This window comes from Dendronephthya gigantea, unplaced genomic scaffold (genome assembly GCF_004324835.1).
Source record: "Dendronephthya gigantea isolate DGI-Jeju-01 unplaced genomic scaffold, DenGig_1.0 000007F, whole genome shotgun sequence".
NCBI lineage: Eukaryota > Metazoa > Cnidaria > Anthozoa > Malacalcyonacea > Nephtheidae > Dendronephthya > Dendronephthya gigantea.
In genome coordinates, this window is record NW_021163017.1 from 754,377 (window position 1) to 775,180 (window position 20,804).

Sequence of the window (20,804 nt, forward strand, 5' to 3'; positions counted from 1 at the left end):
TCCGCAGATTTCGCGCCAAAATCGAATCAAGATGGCCGCCGGCGAGGAGCAGTGAACATTGAAAAAAAATTATTAGAGTTCGTTGACGAGGAGTGAGGATTTCGTTGGACTCAAATTTCTGCATTTTCTCTTTGTTTTATTAATATGGTGCAAATTTTCGTAAACTAGTAAGTCTTTCTGTTGTAGAAGATGAGAAAATAACGAATTTGATTGCTGGTACCGAATACCATTATACCAATACTCGTTATTAAATTGATAAATTCTACATTATATCGACTTCATAACAGGAAATTCAATATTTCAAACACTTAATTATTATACCATTATACCAATACTCATTATTAAATTGATAAATTCTACATTATATCGACTTCATAACAGGAAATTCAATATTTCAAACACTTAATTATTTCTTTAGTCATCCTGCCGAGAAGGATTGGATGATAATCGAGTTGCAAGGTATACTTGAGAGTAATCAAACTGGGGGATATAATGGACTACCTATTGGAGATTTACATTTTGATGGAAAGGTTTGTGGAAATACGTACAAAATGTACACTTTTACACGTCTATTTCAAAGATCTTTCCTTTGGGGATTCTTTCAAAAAATGATAGCCTTTATATTTGTATCCTAATTTCAAGGGTCAGCCATTATTAATTATTGGCCATCACCTTCTAAGTGGCAAGATTGTGTCACTTGAAAAACCATTTGCTGTGCTAAAGAAGTCTTATATTGAAAAGGAGCTGGAGTCGACCTCAACGGAGTACACTGTTCAGGCTTTAATTCGTAAGAAGATTATATTCAAGACTCGCCCTAAACCAATAATTATGAAAAACAAGATTGAAAAATGATAAAGGTACTCATTGTTAACATTTGTAATTTTGTATAGATATATCACTGTGTGATGTCGCTCAAAGTGCTCACCCTTGATAGACAAACCTATCCATATGATCCTGTGATTATTTTCGTTAGTTTAGTTGATTACTCCGAATGTGGTTAGAAAGACTTAAGTTTTTTTCTTTACTTTACTTTTTTCGAGTCGGACTTTTTAGATTTTTTTCGTTACTTAAGTCTGCATGTTAGGAACATGATCCTGAACTCCCTCGCCAGTTTTCTTTGTATGCCTAGAAGACTTGTGCTATTTTATTCATACAAAAAAAGCTTTCAATTTCAATTGTAATGCTTCACCTTTTATATTTCATCAATTCTCTCAAACATTACATTAAACAACTATACTAAAGTACTTTGACAGTCGAGCTTGTACACAGGATTTCTCACACCAACTGGGTGATGGATTTTCATAGTGATCATGTGCAAAATTATCAACAGCATCAAAGTAAACATCTGCAGCAGCCTTGAGAAACAATTAAGAAACATTATATTTAATCACAAGATCTTGTATGACCTGGAGATATCTGGGGTCCTTAGCGACTCTTTGGGATAACATGACATTATGACAACAGCTGTCCCATATATATTGGGTACCAACAACAAACTGGACAAAATTATTCATTTTGGCAGTCAGTTGGACTGGTTCAGAAGTTAATATAAACTCGGGAAAATCACGTTTTTGAGATACTGGTAGTAAAAGATTCTATGCCTATGGTTTCTTTCATAACTTTCTTAACCTTTAAAGTCGCCACTCTTCGTCTCAGTGCTATCCCACATGCTGGCCCCAGAGTTGCACCATGGTTTATGACCACCCCACTGTCTTCTCTCTCTTCTTCCCTCCCCCCACCTGCTGCATCCCCACGCAGAGTCTAACCCTAACCTAACATATACTACCTTGCAAACGTTTCCGGTCAAAAGGTTTCCAAGTGCGCTCCAGAGAAATCTTTTGCGTTTATTTCCATCGCAAATCTCGTACATTTTTCTACGAAACTCGGCGTCACATTGATTCCTTGTGATGCTATATCTTGTCTCCTGAATGAGAAACGATTTAAACGGTACCGTAAATCAACGTTGAACAATTATAGCAAAGGCCATTTCATTCATTTCGCAAATATGACTGTTTACATTGGAAATCTCAATAAAGGTAATGCTAAGGGCCTGTCTACACTAGTGCGTTTTCGTTTGTATGCGGTTTTGCAAGACCGAAAACGCATCGATCGATTCGCGTTCACACTACCGTTTTCGTAGCGTATTCGACTATTCACACTAAAACGCTTGAATCTTTGAGAAGTAGACTCAACTGGTAGCATAGCAAAAGAGGCTTGTAGAAGGTGGCTGAATTCTCATTTCAGAAGCAGAAAATATAACAAGCTTCAAATGAAAATAGTTATAACTTTCTTAGCGCTTGGGAAACACGAAATATTTCTGTGTTTGGTCTTTGCACACAAAATAAACAAGTTCTGTTCCCAAGCAAGTCTTGTTAATTCCAAGATTACTTTCAAAAGGTTCGTTCAGGGAATTAGTATCTACAAATAAATCACTTTTGACCTGACTTTTGCATTTCCAGTTTTGTTTGAGCGCAAATAAACCCACTTTATCTCCAGTACTGGAACTAAGCTATCAGGTCGAACTTTAGATTTCTCGCGATTTCCGGAATTAAAACTCAAAAGTTGTGACTTTTCATTTGGATTTCGAATATTGAATCCGCTTGCTTGGCTTCAGACGGAAGATTGTTCGAAAGGCTGACGGCACTATACTTATAAAACTTCAAATATAGTGCTAAATAACTGAAGAATTCTTTCGGCCAATAAAAATGAGGTCAGAAATTGCGTCGCAGTAGCACTTTAAGGGCCTCCCGTCTCGAGACGGGACGTTTTCATCCCGCGTTCCCCTAAGTGATTTAAAAGAGTGATTGACAACTACTTCCTTTTATAAAACAGACTCTCGTCCGTACGGCAGTCTTGTAGAACATGCAGTAATATGTGTTTATTTTAAATCGTTAAGTGTACATAGTGTAACTCATCCATGTATATCTGTATTTATATAGTAATGTATATAGTTTGTATAGTTTTGCTATAACTAGTGTGTAAACGCCGGGTTCAAATCAACTTCTGCTATGGTTACACATTTTTTTTATTTTCAATTAATCCGCAATCATAAAATCAACCGTCACCATCAGTTCATTATATTCCTTTTCAACCATAAAACGCCAGTTTTCAACCAGAGGTAAACGGCAGTTGTGATGCAGCGATGGTACTCGGTATCCAGTGGGATATCCGTACATACAAGAGACTCGAACCGTTCGTGGAAAATTTTAATATCGCGAGGACTCATCGTATGTCCAAGCGCACTCCAGCTTAAAATTTCGCAGTTTCTCAAAGTCCTAAGACGAGCACGCCATGGTTCTCTTTGAACCAAGTGAAACGACTCGATCTTTGATGGTTTGATATTAAAGTCTCTCATGGCCACACCAACGTATGCGTCGTCGACGTGAAACGGTTTTCTTTTGTACACATAGTTGGTCAATTTACCGAGAAGGTCGCTCGATAAAATAAAGAATCCACCATAGTTCATGCGTGGGAAATATGCTTCGTCGAAATACTTATGACTTATTGCCCATTTCCCATCGATTTTGCGGTCTACCTTACTAGGGGGGTTTATCCGACCCCCATAGAATGGTCTTGGAAACTTCGCATTCACAAGATACTCCAACACGCGTGGTATACGCACGTAAACATCGTCGTCTGTTTTCATCGTGTATTTTACATCAAATCTACTCGCCCAAACCTGACCCATGTAAAACTTGATAATATTGTTAATGTAGTTGTCTGTGATATTTCCAATCAACATATCGTTGTATTGTCGAGCTTCAGCCATATTCAATTCATCGTCGTTCGTTCCAGTTCCTGCTTTTCCAACAACAAATACGAGCAGCCATCTTAAGTGTTTTAATCTTTCATCTTGCGAAGCTTTACGTTGTTCGCAGTTTTCCCGATTTCCCCAGGTTTGTCGGATGGCCTCGCGACGTTTTCTGAACTCATCTCCTTTGGCACCAGAATTGACTAACACCATCATGAATATATTCGACGTCTCATCAAACTTTGGAGAAATTTCCGGTATCACAAATTTGAAATCAACAAACGGGTGATACTCGTTGACCATTTTAAACGGCTCATTTGCGGTCGAGTTGAAATGCATTCGTTTAATAAAAGTCGACAATATGCAATAAACTGAGCATATAGAAAAAAACAATGCAGTGAATTGTCTTTTATGCCGTCTCAAGGCTAACATCACGAAAAAGCTTGCTAGAAATTATATGCTATGGAAAAGAATGAACTGAGTTATGTCATCGCAATTACAATACCTGTCAAAAATGAAGGGTGTGTCTTCTATATCCACTTTGTTTTCACGTTTTAAAGCAATACCTGAGACGTAGTATCTACAAATAAACACTTTTGACCTGACTTTTGCATTTCCAGTTTTGTTTGAGCGCAAATAAACCCACTTTATCTCCAGTACTGGAACTAAGCTATAAGGTCTAACTTTAGATTTCTCGCGATTTCCGGAATTAAAACTCAAAAGTTGTGACTTTTCATTTGGATTTCGAATATTGAATCAGCTTGCTTGGCTTCAGACGGAAGATTGTTCGAAAGGCTGACGGCACTATACTTATAAAACTTCAAATATAGTGCTAAAAAATATAGTGCTAAATAACTGAAGAATTCTTTAGGCCAATAAAAATGAGGTGAGAAATTGCGTCGCAGTAGCACTTTAAGGGCCTAAGTCCCACTTGGCCCTAAGTGATTTAAAAGAGTGATTCACAACTTCTTCCGTTTATAAAACAGACTCCCGTCCGTACGGCAGTCTTGTAGAACATGCAGTAATATGTGTTTATTTTAAATCGTTAAGTGTAGTGTAACTCATCCATGTATATCTGTATTTATATAGTAATGTATATAACCACCTTTATTACAGTAGATTTTTTTGTATAGCTACATCATCAAAGGTTTATGTAATGTTTTATTCGTTAAAACGTCCTCATGTCATGTAAATCGATGTTCAGTGTGCATGAAAATTAGTTTCCCGCGCTAGCTAAATCTTTTACTTCGACATTCTACCATCCAACAGATAGTCAGTAATTTCGACCTGCCATCTCAATGTCGGTTTTTGCTATAACTAGTGTGTAAACGCCGGGTTCAAATCAACTTCTGCTATGGTTACACATTTTTTTATTTTCAAATAATCCCCAATCATATAAAATCAACTATCACTATCAGTTCATTATATTCCTTTTCAACCATAAAACGCCAGTTTTCAACCAGAGGTAAACACCAGTTGTGAATGCAGCGATGGTACTCGGTATCCAGTGGGATATCCGTGCACACAAGAGACTCGAACCGTTTGTGGAAACCTTTGATATCGCGAGGACTCATCGTATGTCCAAGCGCACTCCAACTTAAAATTTCGCAGTTTCTCAAAGTCCTAAGACGAGCACGCCATGGTTCTCTTTGAACCAAGTGAAATGACTCGATCTTTGATGGTTTGATATTAAAGTCTCTCATGGCCACACCAACGTATGCGTCGTCGACGTGAAACTGTTTTCTTTTGTACACATAGTTGGTCAATTTACCGAGAAGGTCGCTCGATAAAATAAAGGGAATGAACGGAAAGACCGTCAGGGGAGATTCGATTGGCCGTAACACAAGTTTGCATACGTTGTTCACATGCTAAGATGCCAGAGTTCGTTCAGATTTTGGACTTTATAATTATTAACATGGCTGGTAAAGGCTGCCTTGTTCTATTGGGGCCTTGACCTTCCCGGGCTAAAATTAGTGCATGCGATAACTATGACAGCTAGACCAGAGATGGTCCATATGTAGGATGAAATATAGGACCTTCTAGAACATATTACTCTATTAACCGCAAATTTATAACTTGCGTATAAATTTTAAGAAAATGAATTTCTACTTTCACATAATTTCTGGGCGCTGATTGGCTGAAACATGAGCGCGAGATCACCTGGTGAGAAGTAGTAGCTACAAATAAATCACTTTTGAACTGACTTTTGCATTTCCAGTTTGGTTTGAGCGCAAATAAACCCACTTTATCTCCAGTACTGGAACTAGGCTATTAGGTCGAACTTTAGATTTCTCGCGATTTCCGGAATTAAAACTCAAAAGTTGTGACTTTTCATTTTGATTTCGAATATTGAATCAGCTTGCTTGGCTTCAGACGGAAGATTGTTCGAAAGGCTAGCGGCACTATACTTATAAAACTTCAAATATAGTGCTAAATAACTGAAGAATTTTTTAGGCCAATAAAAACGAGGTCAGAATTCGCGTCGCAGTAGCACTTTAAGGGCCTAAGTCCTACTTGGCCCTAAGTGATTTAAAAGAGTGATTCACAACTTCTTCTTTTTATAAAACAGACTCCCGTCCGTACGGCAGTCTTGTAGAACATGCAGTAATATGTGTTTATTTTAAATCGTTAAGTGTAGTGTAACTCATCCATGTTTATATCCGTATTTATATAGTAATGTATATAACCACCTTTATTACAGTAGATTTTTTTTGCATAGCTAAATCATCAAAGGTATATGTAACAGTATACACGTGAACTGATTCGTTAAAACGTCCTCATGTCATGTAAATCGATGTTCAGTGTGCATAAAATTAATTTCCCGGGCTAGCTAAATCTTTTACTTCGACATTCTACCATCCAACAGATAGTCAGTAATTTCGACATGCCACCTCAATGTCGGGTTTTGCTATAACTAGTGTGTAAACAGCATACGCCGGGTTCAAATCAACTTCTGCTGTATGGTTATACATTTTTTTTTATTTTCAATTAATCCCCAATCATAAAATCAACTATCACTATCAGTTATCATTATATTGCTTTTCAACCATAAAACGCCAGTTTTCAACCAGAACTAAACACTAGTTGTGAATGCAGCGATGGTACTCGGTATCCAGTGGGATATCCGTACACACAAGAGACTCGAACCGTTCGTGGAAACCTTTGATATCGCGAGGACTCATCGTATGTCCAAGTGCACTCCAACTTAAAATTTCGCAGTTTCTCAAAGTCCTAAGACGAGCACGCCATGGTTCTCTTTGAACCAAGTGAAACGACTCGATCTTTGATGGTTTGATATTAAAGTCTCTCATGGCCACACCAACGTATGCGTCGTCGACGTGAAACGGTTTTCTTTTGTAGACATAGTTGGTCAATTTACCGAGAAGGTCGCTCGATAAAATAAAGAATCCACCATAGTTCATGCGTGGGAAATATGCTTCGTCGAAATACTTATGACTTATTGCCCATTTCCCATCGATTTTGCGGTCTACCTTACTAGGGGGGTTTATCCGACCCCCATAGAATGGTCTTGGAAAATTCGCATTCACAAGATACTCCAACACGCGTGGTATACGCACGTAAACATCGTCGTCTGTTTTCATCGTGTATTTTACATCAAATCTACTCGCCCAAACCTGTCCCATGTAAAACTTGATAATATTGTTAATGTAGTTGTCTGTGATATTTCCAATCAACATATCGTTGTGTTGTCGAGCTTCAGCCATATTCAATTCATCGTCGTTCGTTCCAGTTCCTGCTTTTCCAACAACAAATACGAGCTGCCATCTTAAGTGTTTTAATCTTTCATCTTGCGAAGCTTTACGTTGTTCGCAGTTTTCCCGATTTCCCCAGGTTTGTCGGATGGCCTCGCGACGTTTTCTGAACTCATCTCCTTTGGCACCAGAATTGACCAACACCATCATGAATATATTCGACGTCTCATCAAACTTTGGAGAAATTTCCGGTATCACAAATTTGAAATCAACAAACGGGTGATACTCGTTGACCATTTTAAACGGCTCATTTGCGGTCGAGTTGAAATGCATTCGTTTAATAAAAGCCGACAATATGCAATAAACTGAGAATATAGAAAAAAACAATGCAGTGAATTGTCTTTTATTACGTGCGAAGGCTAACATCACGAGAAAGCTTCAAAAAAATGAACTGAGTTATGTTATCCCAAATACAATACTTGTCAAAAATGAAAGGTGTGTGTTCTATATCCACTTGGTTTTCGCGTTTTAAAGCAACACCTGAGAAGTAGTATCTACAAATAAATCACTTTGACCTGACTTTTGCATTTCCAGTTTTGTTTGAGCGCAAATAAACCCACTTTATCTCCAGTACTGGAACTAAGCTATTAGGTCGAACTCAGTAGCGCTTTAAGGGCCTAAGTCCCACTTGCCCCTAAGTGATTTAAAAGAGTGATTGACAACTACTTCCTTTTATAAAACAGACTCCCGTCCGTACGGCAGTCTTGTAGAACATGCAGTAATATGTGTTTATTTTAAATCGTTAAGTGTAGTGTAACTCATCCATGTATATCCGTATTTATATAGTCAGTAATTTCGACATGCCACCGCAATGTCGGGTTTTGCTATAACTAGTGTGTGAACAGCATACGCCGGGTTCAAATCAACTTCTGTTATGGTTACACATTTTTTTATTTTCAATTAAACACACTTTTTTATTTTCAATTAATCCGCAATCATAAAATCAACCGTCACCATCAGTTCATTATATTGCTTTTCAACCATAAAACGCCAGTTTTCAACCAGAGGTAAACGGCAGTTGTGATGCAGCGATGGTACTCGGTATCCAGTGGGATATCCGTACATACAAGAGACTCGAACCGTTCGTGGAAACCTTTGATATCGCGAGGACTCATCGTATGTCCAAGTGCACTCCAACTTAAAATTTCGCAGTTTCTCAAAGTCCTAAGACGAGCACGCCATGGTTCTCTTTGAACCAAGTGAAACGACTCGATCTTTGATGGTTTGATATTAAAGTCTCTCATGGCCACACCAACGTATGCGTCGTCGACGTGAAACGGTTTTCTTTTGTACACATAGTTGGTCAATTTACCGAGAAGGTCGCTCGATAAAATAAAGAATCCACCATAGTTCATGCGTGGGAAATATGCTTCGTCGAAATACTTATGACTTATTGCCCATTTCCCATCGATTTTGCGGTCTACCTTACTAGGGGGGTTTATCCGACCCCCATAGAATGGTCTTGGAAAATTCGCATTCACAAGATACTCCAACACGCGTGGTATACGCACGTAAACATCGTCGTCTGTTTTCATCGTGTATTTTACATCAAATCTACTCGCCCAAACCTGACCCATGTAAAACTTGATAATATTGTTAATATAGTTGTCTGTGATATTTCCAATCAACATATCGTTGTGTTGTCGAGCTTCAGCCATATTCAATTCATCGTCGTTCGTTCCAGTTCCTGCTTTTCCAACAACAAATACGAGCAGCCATCTTAAGTGTTTTAATCTTTCATCTTGCGAAGCTTTACGTTGTTCGCAGTTACTTTGATTTCCCCAGGTTTGTCGGATGGCCTCGCGACGTTTTCTGAACTCATCTCCTCTGGCACCAGAATTGACTAACACCATCATGAATATATTCGACGTCTCATCAAACTTTGGAGAAATTTCTGGTATCACAAATTTGAAATCAACAAACGGGTGATATTCGTTGACCATTTTAAACGGCTCATTTGCGGTCGAGTTGAAATTCATTCGTTTAATAAAAGTTGACAATATGCAATAAACTGAGAATATAGAAAAAAACAATGCAGTGAATTGTCTTTTATGCCGTCTGAAGGCTAACATCACGAGAAAGCTTCAAGAAAATGAACTGAGTATGTTAATCCCAATTAAAACACTTGTCAAAAATGAAAGGTGTGTCTTTTATATCCACTTTGTTTTCACGTTTACGTTTTCGTAGTCAGAATGGATTATGGCAACGTCTTTTGATTACGACTCTTTATTTATTTTCTTTTCATATTTCCGCAGAAATTCTTTTTGAGGTGATCTCTAATTGCATTTTGAAGTACATGGTCTCATTAAGTTCGTTAAGAACAGACCGTACGACTCGGCCGAGACTTCGCATTTTCTACCATCTCTTCCAAGGTTCATGCACGTATATGTATTGACTCTTTGATATGCTGTTTCACCTGTGGTCAACTCCACGGGTGCAGCACGTCCTGAGTATGATTATAATTTATATGCCGATTTGAAACCGTTGCTATTGTACCGTGCTCTTCTGATGGAAATTCTCTATGCTATTTATTCAAAAATTAGTGACATTTGTAATTATTAGCTGTGGATGCAAATCAAGTACGCAACTTCATATGAAATTGTAAGAATGAAACTAGCGCGCACGCCGTAATATAGCACCGTTGCATGTGGAGGGCAAATATCATCGGAAATAAAGCTAAAATTAGCATTCAATTTTTCTGAATAAATTTACTTACCCTAACATAATTAATGCAAATTATTTGTTTACGTGATCTAACTGTCATTGGGAGTATAATTTATTGGCCACGAAATTGAAAAGAAGTCTTACTAGTAGTAGTAGTGAACATGCACAATTCAACGAGAACGAACGACTATGCAGTTATGTTAATAAGTGTTTAATATGTTAATATATCATAACAAAACACATTTGTACCAAACTGCTTGTGCACATTTATAAATACATAGTTACAAAGATCTTGGATAATGAAAATAATGTCGAAATGATTATGCTGTGTTTTCTTTGGGGATTCATCCCTTTATACACATTCATACGGTTAAAGTGCTTTCAAAGCAACGCAATTTTTTTCAAAGATGGATGACTTAGAAGCAACCGCGACTGCTTTGCACTTGATGACTTGTTCACAGTTTTTATTCAGTTTTTATTTTCTGTATACTTACCTGCGATTAGAGCAAGTATTGAAATATCGGAAGAAAACTACATAGTATTAAACGATGAGATAAACCCTTTGTTGCAATCATCCGCCTTGTTAATTGAGAGTTTCAACAAATTGGTAGCCCTTGCGGCCTTAAAATTATACTCCTTTCTTCGTTTCCTAACCTTACAACTTGACAAGGAGGCATTGTCCGTAGCAAAGTCAAAGCTGTTTGCTGAATATTTTAAAAGCATTTAATTACATAGCAAGCAAAAGGCTATACACAACTCTCAAGAGTGCATGCTTAAAATATACTGCAATACAGGGTGAGTAAAAAAAACTGACACCTTTGAAATTCAAATTAGCCGCATAGCGGCTGTAATGTGACAGAAGTTGCCTAAAATATTTCATGGGTATACTAAGCATGCATATTATATTAATTAACCTGAAACATAAAGTTTGTTCCCATTGGGAGTTAAAATGAACAGTTTTATCAAATCGTTTTTGTTGATGTACATGGGAATTGTCATATTCCAGCAATAAGTTCGCAGCTAATTTGAATTTCAAAGGTGTCAGGTTTTTTTTACTCACCCTGTATATAGTAGATATGACGGTAATTGACACGCTAATTGTTCAACTTCTCCGTTAACAAGTCGTCTGGGTTTGAAGTTTTATTTGTTCCTTGTCAGTGAATTGTTTATGCTAATCGGCTTGGAACGGAATAAAATTATCACATTCGTCTAAATGCTTGTCGAAAATTCATATTTAAGGTCTCATCCAGTAGCCACGCGAGTTTAAACGAGTGCACACAACTGAGTCACTCCGTTAATGAGGCTACTCGTTCGTTCTCGTTGAATTGTGCATGTTCACTACTAGAACCTCAACATCATACTTGTGGTGGGACTGATTGATTTAGGGCGGAAAATGTTGAGCAAGGAGTGAAGTGTTTGGGGTGAAGGGGGGGGGGGGTGGGTGATGTTTATTTTAAATTGCCTTACACGCTGTCGAATGAAAACAGATTGGGATGAAATGCGGATGCGGGTTGAGGCAGCAGGTGGGTGAGATATAAATTGTGAATCATGGCAATGCCGTTTGGATGATAGGAAACGGACGAGCCGGGGACAAAATGCGGAGTGGAAACGCGGATAATAGTGGTGAAGTGCGGATGAGAGGGAAAGCGCGGATGAAAGGTTGAAATGCGGGCGAGGGGTAAACGGTGGGTGAAGGGGTGAAGTGTGAGAGGGAAAATGCAAATGAGGGAAAATGTAAATGAAAGAATAAAGTGTGGATGACGGGGGAAATGTGAATGAAAGGGGAAAATGGGTAAGGTGTGAATGGGAGGGGAAAATGAGGTCTGAGTCCCAAAAGAAAGATTTATGCCCGGGACCATTAACTATTGTTATAATAGTCTAAACTCTATAAGTTACTTACACAGAAATAGCAAACATCGTGTTCATCACAAGCTGTAGCAAATGTATCACGGTACGGTACATAGTCTGTTGGGGTACTGCATTGATTTACGTGTTGTTCGTAAACACATGAATCCCGTTTTCGCTGACGCATTTTCTTCGCGATGCTCACGTGAACACATGAGGCAAACAATGTTACCAGTAAGAATATAAGGCTCCAACATCGAGTGACAATCATCTGTATTGTCGATATAGTGGGTAGAGAAAAATGATCCAAGTTTAGCATGCTATAGCTAGGGTTTTATTAGTTAGAACTTCCAATTTTGGGAGGACTAGTTGTATGTTTGGTCAGCTCTGCCAGGACTGGTGCGGACGGAACTAAAATGAATGTGAATCTGAACTGAATCTGAACTAAACTGAATCTCAACTAGGCTGAACTGAATCTGAACTGAATCTGAAAGGAACTGAATCTGAACTGAATTTGAGCTGAAATTGAACTGAATCTGAATTAAAATGAACTGAATCTGAACTTAACTGAACTGAACTAAATCTGAACTAAACTGAACTGAATTGAACTGAACTGAACTGAACTGAATCAGAAGTGAACTGAACTGAACTGAATCAGAACTGAACTGAACTGAATCAGAACTGTCAAGTGTTAACTGAGTTAAAGTCTAATATGAGTTTGAAATTAATTCAACTCAGAGTCACGTTCGCACCTAAGTGAGCTGTAAATACGATAAGAATTCATACCTTTCGCTCGAATATATCAGCAAGTTGTATGAACTGGACGTCTTCGCAATAAGGTATAAATGATTATATTCTCCTACAATCTTAATTTATATTACAAATCAATTTCCATGCAATATAACTAAACGATTTATGGCCATTTTAATATCCGCATTTTCTTTTGTGTGAAATGTAATATTCGCACCCATTGTTTTTTTTATCAATTGGTGTTTGTTTTATGCATATCGGAAAACTTTGTGTTATTACGTCCTAAATATCCAAACATTATAAAAATATGTGTATTTTGTTGCCCAGGATTTTACACAGCTTTCCAAGGCCAACCAATAATTCCATCCCATCTTCGACCAAAGTCTGTCAGTGAGCAAAAACCACGGAACATTGGGCAAACTTTTTCGGCTAACTATGCTGGACTCTGCTCTTGCAATATAAACTCAATTTTAAAGCTTACTCTCCATGCAAACTGAGTCTATGCATGGAGTTGCTATCTCAACACTATGTTTGCTAAGCACTATACCTTTGTCCAATAACTATGACACCCATGCATGATTTATAAATCATAAAATCTTATCTAATAGATTTACGTTTAAACAGGTTGGTAAACAGAGAACTGTTTTTTCAAACTATCTTATTTCATATTTACACAACTGTTTTTTTCTCAACTGCCAATCGATATTCTGATCAATCAACTGCCAAGGTGAACTTCAAACCCGATACATATGTAAGAATATCATCTCTGGAATAAAGTAATCAAACTCTCCAGTTGACAATCATTCGTTAAGGTCTTCTTTTTATACTCGTCAAAATGAAAAATATTCAGTTAGCCTGCATGTGTTGTCAAAATTTGCGTGGTCAATGGTCACCCCCGGTTTTCCATTTCCCTTGACATTTCACCGACAAATGGAGGAAAGTGGAGAAAATTTTTGTTAGTTCGTGTGGTTGACCGGCATTAGGATATAAAGACTAAGAAAGAATTGCCAAAACTCTTGCAAGGGTGGACATGCAGGAACGAGCCAAAAGAAGAAGGAATGTAGGGTGCGTTCCAATTTTTTTTAACAAAGCAAGTGAACTTGTCTTTTGTTTAGCCTCGTGTTTATAGCAACCGAGAAGATTGTTTCAACAAGAATTTGCAACTCTACGTCATTACGTTTTTCCCAGCTGAACACTCCTTTGCTGTTAGCGGTCACGAACCTCTTGTATCAAGTTTACTCAGCTTTGGAGTGCAATCATGTCAAAAACAACACGAGATATTAAAAAAGTAAAATAAATCATTAAACAGTTTTACACTGAATGCTTTAATTTACAAAGACATACTTCTTATGTCTTTAAACCATAATAGCACCGTTAAATATATAAACTTTGAACTCATTTTTTTACAAACTATTGTACACTACACCTATTGATAATCCCTTTGGTTCGTACAATCTCCTGACAGAGTTTCAACAACAATAACACAGTGAACGAGGCGAAGAGTATCGCAAAAATACTCGTGGTCCACATGTTTCGCCACATCCGATGATATTGAGCTGGAAGGAAGATCAAGGACAAAATCATGACTTTAAGGCCCGTTTACACTTGCGATTTTTGCTGAGATTTTATCGGTGCGATTTTCTTCTTTTGATGGATGTGAACGAGTAGTTAGTTACGAATGCTCTGATGTATGTATATAGCAATATAGCTATCATGTACAGTGGCGTACATATTCATATATTTATGCAAATATTCATGTTGTGCAAGATTAATTTCTTTCAAATCTACTGTCTTCACAGGTCTGTTAACATGAATATATGAATATGTGCCCCCCCCCAATTATCGTCTCCCGTACGCCACTGATCATGTACATTGACCTCAATGATCATGTATAAGAGCTCTTATTTCAACATCACTAACTAATTCACTCGTTTACATCTATGAAAGGAAGAAAATCGCAGGAAAAATTGCAAGTGTAAACAGGCCTTAAGTGGGGTGAAGTTTGAATGAAAAAATCACTGAAAAAATACATTGTGTCTGCGAAATATATTGAAAATGGCTTTATACCAAAGTGCAATTTTCACTCTTGTTTATCTAGATGCACAGCTTGGGCACCTTGGCTTTGTATCCCATAGTTCAAACCGCTTAATCTGCTATATGGTATTACTGGTAACGAATACAGTTTACCATAGATTCTAGGTACAAGACATGTCTCTGTATCAACGTTCGTTGACATTACACACGGCAATATTCACATACTACAAGTCAAATGGCAAACCTTTTGAAATATGAGTGTAATTTCTGTGACCATGTCTATGCTCGACAATCTTATGGCCTGCAAAGGGACAAAAATGTACACTATAGCAATAGTGCACTATAGCCTTAGGATTTAGGCTGACATATAATTTATTACTAAATTACATTACTTTTAATATTCGGTATCTGCCTGAATAAACCTGTACTTGATAGTATTAGTCTAACCTTGTCCACAAATTATTCCCGACAACAAAATTGCACTTAGGAACACGAAACATATGGATGTTTTCATTGTAGAACCTAACACTAGCACTCAACTCGGCTTTCGTGCCAACGATCATCAAAAGACAAAATGGCCGGTGAAATAAACGAAATTAAACTCGTTAACGTGTACCATTGCTGAACTGTATCAAGTTATTATGATGATGCCATGCAAATGATTATTCAACATGAATGAATATTAATTTTTTTCTTTCATTTGAATATACGATACTTCATTTCAGTAGGTAATCATGCGTACAATTCCTGACTGATAGTACGAGTGGTGTTTTGAAAATCTTTCCAAAATTGGACGAACCACCTCCATCAGGACGGGTCAAATTTGGCAAAATTTTCAATCATCACGAATAATAGTTTGCACTCATGGTTGCCATCCTCCCACTTAGGAATAGCTTTTTTAATGTACTTTTGAGCAACTTTTTAGTAGATTTTAAAGCAATCTTTTAGATATTTACTAGCACAATCTGTAAGGTCTACGAAAAAGAGAAGCTTTCTTAGAGAACAGTTACTCAGAAGTTACTTAGAGAACTTAGCTGTAGTACCCATTCTCCCAGTGTAGAGCCCTGCCGCGCGGTTTTTTAAAACAACATTTATAAATGAAATATTTGGTTTGTTTAGTTGTAAAATACGCTTGAAAATTTTAAGGTAGGGGTTATTTTGTAGCTGTAAACACGTTAAATATGTTTTTTTGGTGAGATTTATTTTCTCATCCAGTTGAGGTTAATTGCAATGTTTGAACATTTGTTGAATGTACTTACCACGACTTTTAACCTCTCCTATATAAAGTCTCTATGATTTTGATTAAACCCTGAAACTGAATCACCTAGAAATAGTTAAAAGCAGTTTTCCAGCAGTTTTGTTCAGGTATAAACTGGTGGCAGAATGTTCATGTGCAAATAGGCAACGTATGTGTGCTATCCCTATCCAATTGTTTTATCACATGAGCCACCAAATGAAGCTGCTCTTAGCTATTTAAACTGAGTCTAGTTTTCAGCCAGATTTTGTAGTAAGTTGTAATTTTGTGATGGTAGATACTTTGAGCAAACTTCATTTTGTATCTACTACAGTGGTGTAACGCAACCAATAGGGTCCCTCTGTCAACGAACCATTTGAGGCCTCCCTCTCCTCCACTAGAAATAGGCTGGATGATGGTATTTATATATCCAATGGGCCCTAAAGTTTGGGGTCCCTTGTCACTTGACACCCTGATACCCCCAAGTTACGCCAGTGCTGATTATCTACATGTATATGATCACCATTGAATAATGCAAATTCTTAGATGAAATGATTGTAGCTGATCATTTTACTTTCCAATGAAAAACCACTAGCTGCCAGGTATACTGTAAGGTAGAATAAGAACCAGCTGTGAAGAGGGGGTTGACTCCAAGTAAATCCACCTTGTAATTTCAGTATTCCTGGCATTTGTCATGGTACGGTTGTGTGAGATTGGCAAAGCATATATAATGAATTATACTTTGTAGGTTTTATCCATGGCATCTGAAGGAAAAGAGGAGCCCAGTGAAGAGCGTAGGGGAAGTGGCACCCCTGATTTCTCGGATCAAGAGCAAGATTTTGCTCAAAAAGCTCTGCAGCAATTTGAAGCAGCTAATTACGATGCTTGCCTTAGCAGTCTGTCCAAACTGGAGGAGCTCCGACCAAAAGATACAAAAGTTTTGCATAACAAGGCTGTGGCAGAGTTTTACAAATCAGGGTGTGAAAGAACTGATGACTTATTGAAAGCTTTAAATGGCCTTAAAAAGAAGGTATCTATACCTGGACGTATATCTCAAACAGGTTTTGCTGAAAGTGCTTTTATATACTAGTTGTTGTTCCACGGGTCTGTATATATCATAATCAGTGTTTTTGGTAATGTTTTTTACAGATGAACCACAAAAATTCAAGCGACCAAGAGGCCAACTCTGAAGCCTTGGATGTGGAAAAAGCAGTTTTGCTTTACAACAGAGCTGTTTACTGTTTTTATGTATGTGTCCAATATTTTCTATCAGCTTTTGTTTCAGAAATATCATTACCTGTCATTAACAGCAGTTTGTGATATTATTTGTTTTGTATTTTTGTGATATTATTTGTTTTGTATTTAGGTGAAGAAGTATGTTGATTCTTTGCGAAACTTAGAAAGACTTTTCAAAATAGTTGAATCTCTAGGTAGGTTGATGCACACATATGTTTGTCCAGCTACACTAGCTCATCAACCTATATTTTTGGGATGTGTTTAGTGACTGTGAAGTAGCTAACCCAGCACTGTCTCATCTATGAATTTTCTACTGCAAGCATTCCTATGTACTTACAACACTTTGTTTCTTCAGATAAAAACCTTGCCCAGAATGTGTGTTTTCTTCTTGTTGAAGTTTACCTTATCACATACCAGGTATTCATATATTTTCAGTTGTGATATTTTATATAAATTTTCACGAAACTTCACAAGCTGTTGAAGCATGTAAAAAATTCAACTCATGTCGATCTCTTGCTTTTATATAGACAGAAAAAGCTACCGCAGTTTTAAATTCACTGGAAAAACTTCTGTATGACCCGACAAAACAAGCTTCAGAGGTATCTTGTTTGGCACACTGATAATGAAATAATTTTTAAATATGTTTGAAGTGTAAAACCAACTATTTGATTCATCATTAATTAACTATTATTCCCATGGCCAGTTTTCAAACACAAATTAATTTGTGGTTGTTCTTGAACCTGCTTCAAGGATTTCTAGGGGATTGTATCACCCTTGACTATATTTACAAATTCTAAGATTTCTAAGAGATGGTTTCTCCTTGCTAATTTTATATACATATTTTTCTAAGAATGGCAATGAAGATGGGATAAAGAAACCAGAGACTGACATCCCTCAACCAGATGATGAACAGAAACTAAGATTACACAAGGTAGGTTGGTTTTCCTGATAGTGCAGTTTGTAAGTCAAACTACACACTGGTAAGTGGGGGGGGGGAGGTGTTTTGTTTGGTTTCCTAAGATTGCCCATTGCCTGGAGTATATACGTGACCCAGGGTGTCAGGCTAGGCTAACTGTATGATGGTTTGTTGTATTTAGTACAAGGCAAGAGTGCACTTGCTTCAGAAATCTATAAAAGCTTGTAAGAAAGAGATCAAAACCATCATGAATGTCAACAACATGGTACGTACAAGTGTGTAACAACTTTTACTTTATCAAATTTAGGATTTCCCCACTTCACCCCCTTTTCCCAACTTTTCACCCATGCTAGTAGCTAAATCAAACAGTGCTGTGCTCCTTCTGCAATGTACCCCCAGCCCTATTAGTCCTTCACCAAATAGCCTACTGAACATTCATATGGTATTTTCCTACAGGACACTGAAGGGCTTTTCATCAAAAGCAATTTTGAATATGTTCGTCATAATGAAAGGAAAGCAGTGAAAATCCTGAACAGTGCTTCTAAAGACAATCAAGTTTTAAAAACTGGGGAATCAATCTCCGCAATGTACTTCAATAATCTGGGCTGTCTTCATTTTCAAATGCAAAAGTACAACCTGGCATCCTTCTATTTCTGTCGTGCCATTGCAGAGAACGAGAAAGCTCTTGCTTTAATTTCAGCTGATAAAAGTAAGTGCCTAAGCCTTCAACAGCCTTCACAGGGTTTAATGTTAAGAAGTCCTTGATTTTTGTTTTTCATATTTTCAAATACCCGAAGAAAAGCATCCAAAAACTCCCAACAGATCCATCACATTTTTACATGATTTGCAGTGCTGGTGGCAATGCACCCCCGGGTGAATCTGCACACACACAAACCCCCTGGGAATTCCACACCCCATGGAAATCTTTACTGCCCTCTGTACAATCTGCACACCCCTTAGTACACTTCCACTAAATCTTGCCAGATGGTACCAAAAGAATCCCAAACATCTCTTTTGTCCTTCCTTTTCAAGGCAACCCGCTGAACGGCAGGCCGCTATGTACATTATCGCTCAACTGTCGTTACCATTTGCTGTACAATCTTGGCGTTCAAATGTTGCATGATGGCCGGCCTCTGCTTGCTTTTGATTGTCTTATTGAGTCTGTGCAAGTCTATCAATCCAATCCAAGACTATGGCTGCGTCTGGCTGAGTGTTGCATCATGGCTTACCACATGGTAATAAAAATAAGCAGTTTTTCAGTTAGATGTGGGTGTTAGTTGTTTAAAAATAAATATATATTAATAAAACGTTATTTTACTTTATTTAAGATTATCAGTTTACAGATTTAGTTGCATTGGGATTGCTGTGCATCTTCCCCCAATCGTTTCTCCCAACTGTCCTCCGCCTGCCACCTCCCTATCTGTCCATATCTATCCCAAGTCATCTCTTGTCTTTCTCCCCATTAGTCCCCCTTCTTATATTATCAGTACAGCTATTATGTCTTATCTCTCAATTCCTGACAAAACGGTCAATTCCTCCGGACCTCCTATATCACCTCCGCCCTCCCTCTCTTCGTTAGCATCCCTATTCCACCTTTGGCCCCCTCCTCTCTCCGTTATTAGCGTCCCTAAACCCCATCTCTGCCTCGGGGTTGTAAAATAGTAAAATAGTATTTTGTGTGATATAATATAGTCAATTATTGAAGAGAAAACAGTCGATGATTCCAGAAAAAGCAATCTCGTACATTCAGTCGTGGGTAGCGGACTCTTCCGAAAAGTGGTCCTGGAAACGCCCAAGGAGCATTGCAACAAGAATACGTGAGTACATTGATAAGAAAGGTTTTACTTTACTGTTTTGAGGAATCGTACGCAAAATTTTGGCCTGAGGGAGAGAGATGAGGGGAGAGGGGGAGAGGGGAGGGGGTGGTCGTGTTGATAGAAAGGCCTGTTCAGAAAAGTCTGAACGAGTGCGCTGTACGATAGTTCTGACGTACTGTGCAATAAATAGTTCCATAATTCTAACTTATCTACTGATATCTCTGAGTAAGTAAGAAATATAGTAGCAAGGGTAAAGAGTTGAGTTTTTCCTTCGCGGCCTATCTGTTGAAATGGTTACTTTCGTGACCATCCTCGCGAATTCCGCGATACATTAGCCTATCCTACGAAATATTAACTCCGCAAGACTAGCGAGCCAATAAAACTTTAGGCTATCTCAAGAAACTAGCATCATTTCGTGTTTACGTGTGGATGGACAAAAACGGAGGTTTTCGAATTCGATAACGTTTATAATCGGATCCAGTCTATAACGGGCCAGTAACAGCGCGTGTTTTGTATCTCTTCAAGATGGTGAACTAAAATTGCTTGGCTGTTTTACTTTGGCCTATTTCATAATTTCAAGTCTAATAGCATGCATTCAGCTTCATGTTACTAGCTAAACCTGCACAGAGTTGCAGTATGATGAAGTTGCTTCCCGAAGCAATATAATAAAGGTACGTCTCACCAGCTAGACCACGAAGATTTTGTTGATTTAGTCATTTTAATTCAAGAAAGAGCGAGCATAAAGCGAACCCAAAGCAAATACGCGGAATTGTTTTTAAATTCT

The 20,804-nt window shown here is 37.8% G+C and overlaps 4 protein-coding genes and 1 long non-coding RNA gene across 5 annotated transcripts; 2 read left to right on the forward strand and 3 right to left on the reverse strand.

Annotated features, from left to right (window-relative positions):
* The first annotated feature begins 10 nt into the window (after positions 1 to 10).
* On the forward strand, positions 11 to 1,116 carry LOC114516944 (chromosome transmission fidelity protein 8 homolog). Its single transcript, XM_028536567.1, has 3 exons — positions 11 to 167; positions 419 to 530; positions 643 to 1,116. The coding sequence occupies exons 1-3, from the start codon at positions 145 to 147 to the stop codon at positions 850 to 852; spliced, it is 345 nt and encodes a 114-aa protein (XP_028392368.1). The 5' UTR covers positions 11 to 144; the 3' UTR covers positions 853 to 1,116.
* A 38-nt stretch (positions 1,117 to 1,154) lies between these two features.
* Positions 1,155 to 12,892, reverse strand: LOC114516943. The gene is made up of 4 exons (XM_028536565.1): positions 12,820 to 12,892; positions 12,089 to 12,304; positions 1,787 to 1,924; positions 1,155 to 1,355 (listed from the first exon to the last, which is right to left on the reverse strand). Exons 2-4 carry the CDS (start codon positions 12,302 to 12,304, stop codon positions 1,224 to 1,226), a joined length of 486 nt encoding a protein of 161 aa, XP_028392366.1. The 5' UTR covers positions 12,820 to 12,892; the 3' UTR covers positions 1,155 to 1,223.
* LOC114516942 (beta-1,3-galactosyltransferase 1-like) lies at positions 2,442 to 4,257 on the reverse strand. Its single transcript, XM_028536564.1, has one exon. The coding sequence runs from the start codon at positions 4,181 to 4,183 to the stop codon at positions 3,068 to 3,070; it is 1,116 nt and encodes a 371-aa protein (XP_028392365.1). The 5' UTR covers positions 4,184 to 4,257; the 3' UTR covers positions 2,442 to 3,067.
* A 1,297-nt stretch (positions 12,893 to 14,189) lies between the features above and the next one.
* On the reverse strand, positions 14,190 to 15,461 carry LOC114517277. Its single transcript, XR_003686367.1, has 3 exons — positions 15,265 to 15,461; positions 15,062 to 15,118; positions 14,190 to 14,339 (listed from the first exon to the last, which is right to left on the reverse strand). It is a non-coding gene; the product is annotated as an uncharacterized LOC114517277 (long non-coding RNA).
* A 421-nt stretch (positions 15,462 to 15,882) lies between these two features.
* On the forward strand, positions 15,883 to 20,065 carry LOC114517308 (CCR4-NOT transcription complex subunit 10-like). The gene is made up of 11 exons (XM_028536988.1): positions 15,883 to 15,963; positions 16,800 to 17,081; positions 17,201 to 17,299; positions 17,418 to 17,481; positions 17,643 to 17,704; positions 17,815 to 17,886; positions 18,138 to 18,218; positions 18,385 to 18,468; positions 18,660 to 18,912; positions 19,236 to 19,438; positions 19,896 to 20,065. The coding sequence occupies exons 2-11, from the start codon at positions 16,809 to 16,811 to the stop codon at positions 20,022 to 20,024; spliced, it is 1,320 nt and encodes a 439-aa protein (XP_028392789.1). The 5' UTR covers positions 15,883 to 15,963; positions 16,800 to 16,808; the 3' UTR covers positions 20,025 to 20,065.
* The last annotated feature ends 739 nt before the right edge of the window (positions 20,066 to 20,804 follow it).

Coding starts and splice junctions, on each gene's coding strand:
- LOC114516944 (XM_028536567.1), top strand. CDS start 145: ATGGTGCAAATTTTCGTAAACTA. Junction 168..418: donor GTGCAAATTTTCGTAAACTA/GTAAGTCTTTCT, acceptor TTATTTCTTTAG/TCATCCTGCCGAGAAGGATT. Junction 531..642: donor ATTTACATTTTGATGGAAAG/GTTTGTGGAAAT, acceptor CCTAATTTCAAG/GGTCAGCCATTATTAATTAT.
- LOC114516942 (XM_028536564.1), bottom strand. CDS start 4,183: ATGTTAGCCTTGAGACGGCATAAAAGACAATTCACTGCATTGTTTTTT.
- LOC114516943 (XM_028536565.1), bottom strand. CDS start 12,304: ATGATTGTCACTCGATGTTGGAGCCTTATATTCTTACTGGTAACATTG. Junction 1,925..12,088: donor ACGATGTTTGCTATTTCTGT/GTAAGTAACTTA, acceptor TTTCTCATTCAG/GAGACAAGATATAGCATCAC. Junction 1,356..1,786: donor TGACCGGAAACGTTTGCAAG/GTAGTATATGTT, acceptor TTGTTTCTCAAG/GCTGCTGCAGATGTTTACTT.
- LOC114517308 (XM_028536988.1), top strand. CDS start 16,809: ATGGCATCTGAAGGAAAAGAGGAGCCCAGTGAAGAGCGTAGGGGAAGT. Junction 18,913..19,235: donor TTTAATTTCAGCTGATAAAA/GTAAGTGCCTAA, acceptor TTCCTTTTCAAG/GCAACCCGCTGAACGGCAGG. Junction 19,439..19,895: donor GCATCATGGCTTACCACATG/GTAATAAAAATA, acceptor GATATAATATAG/TCAATTATTGAAGAGAAAAC.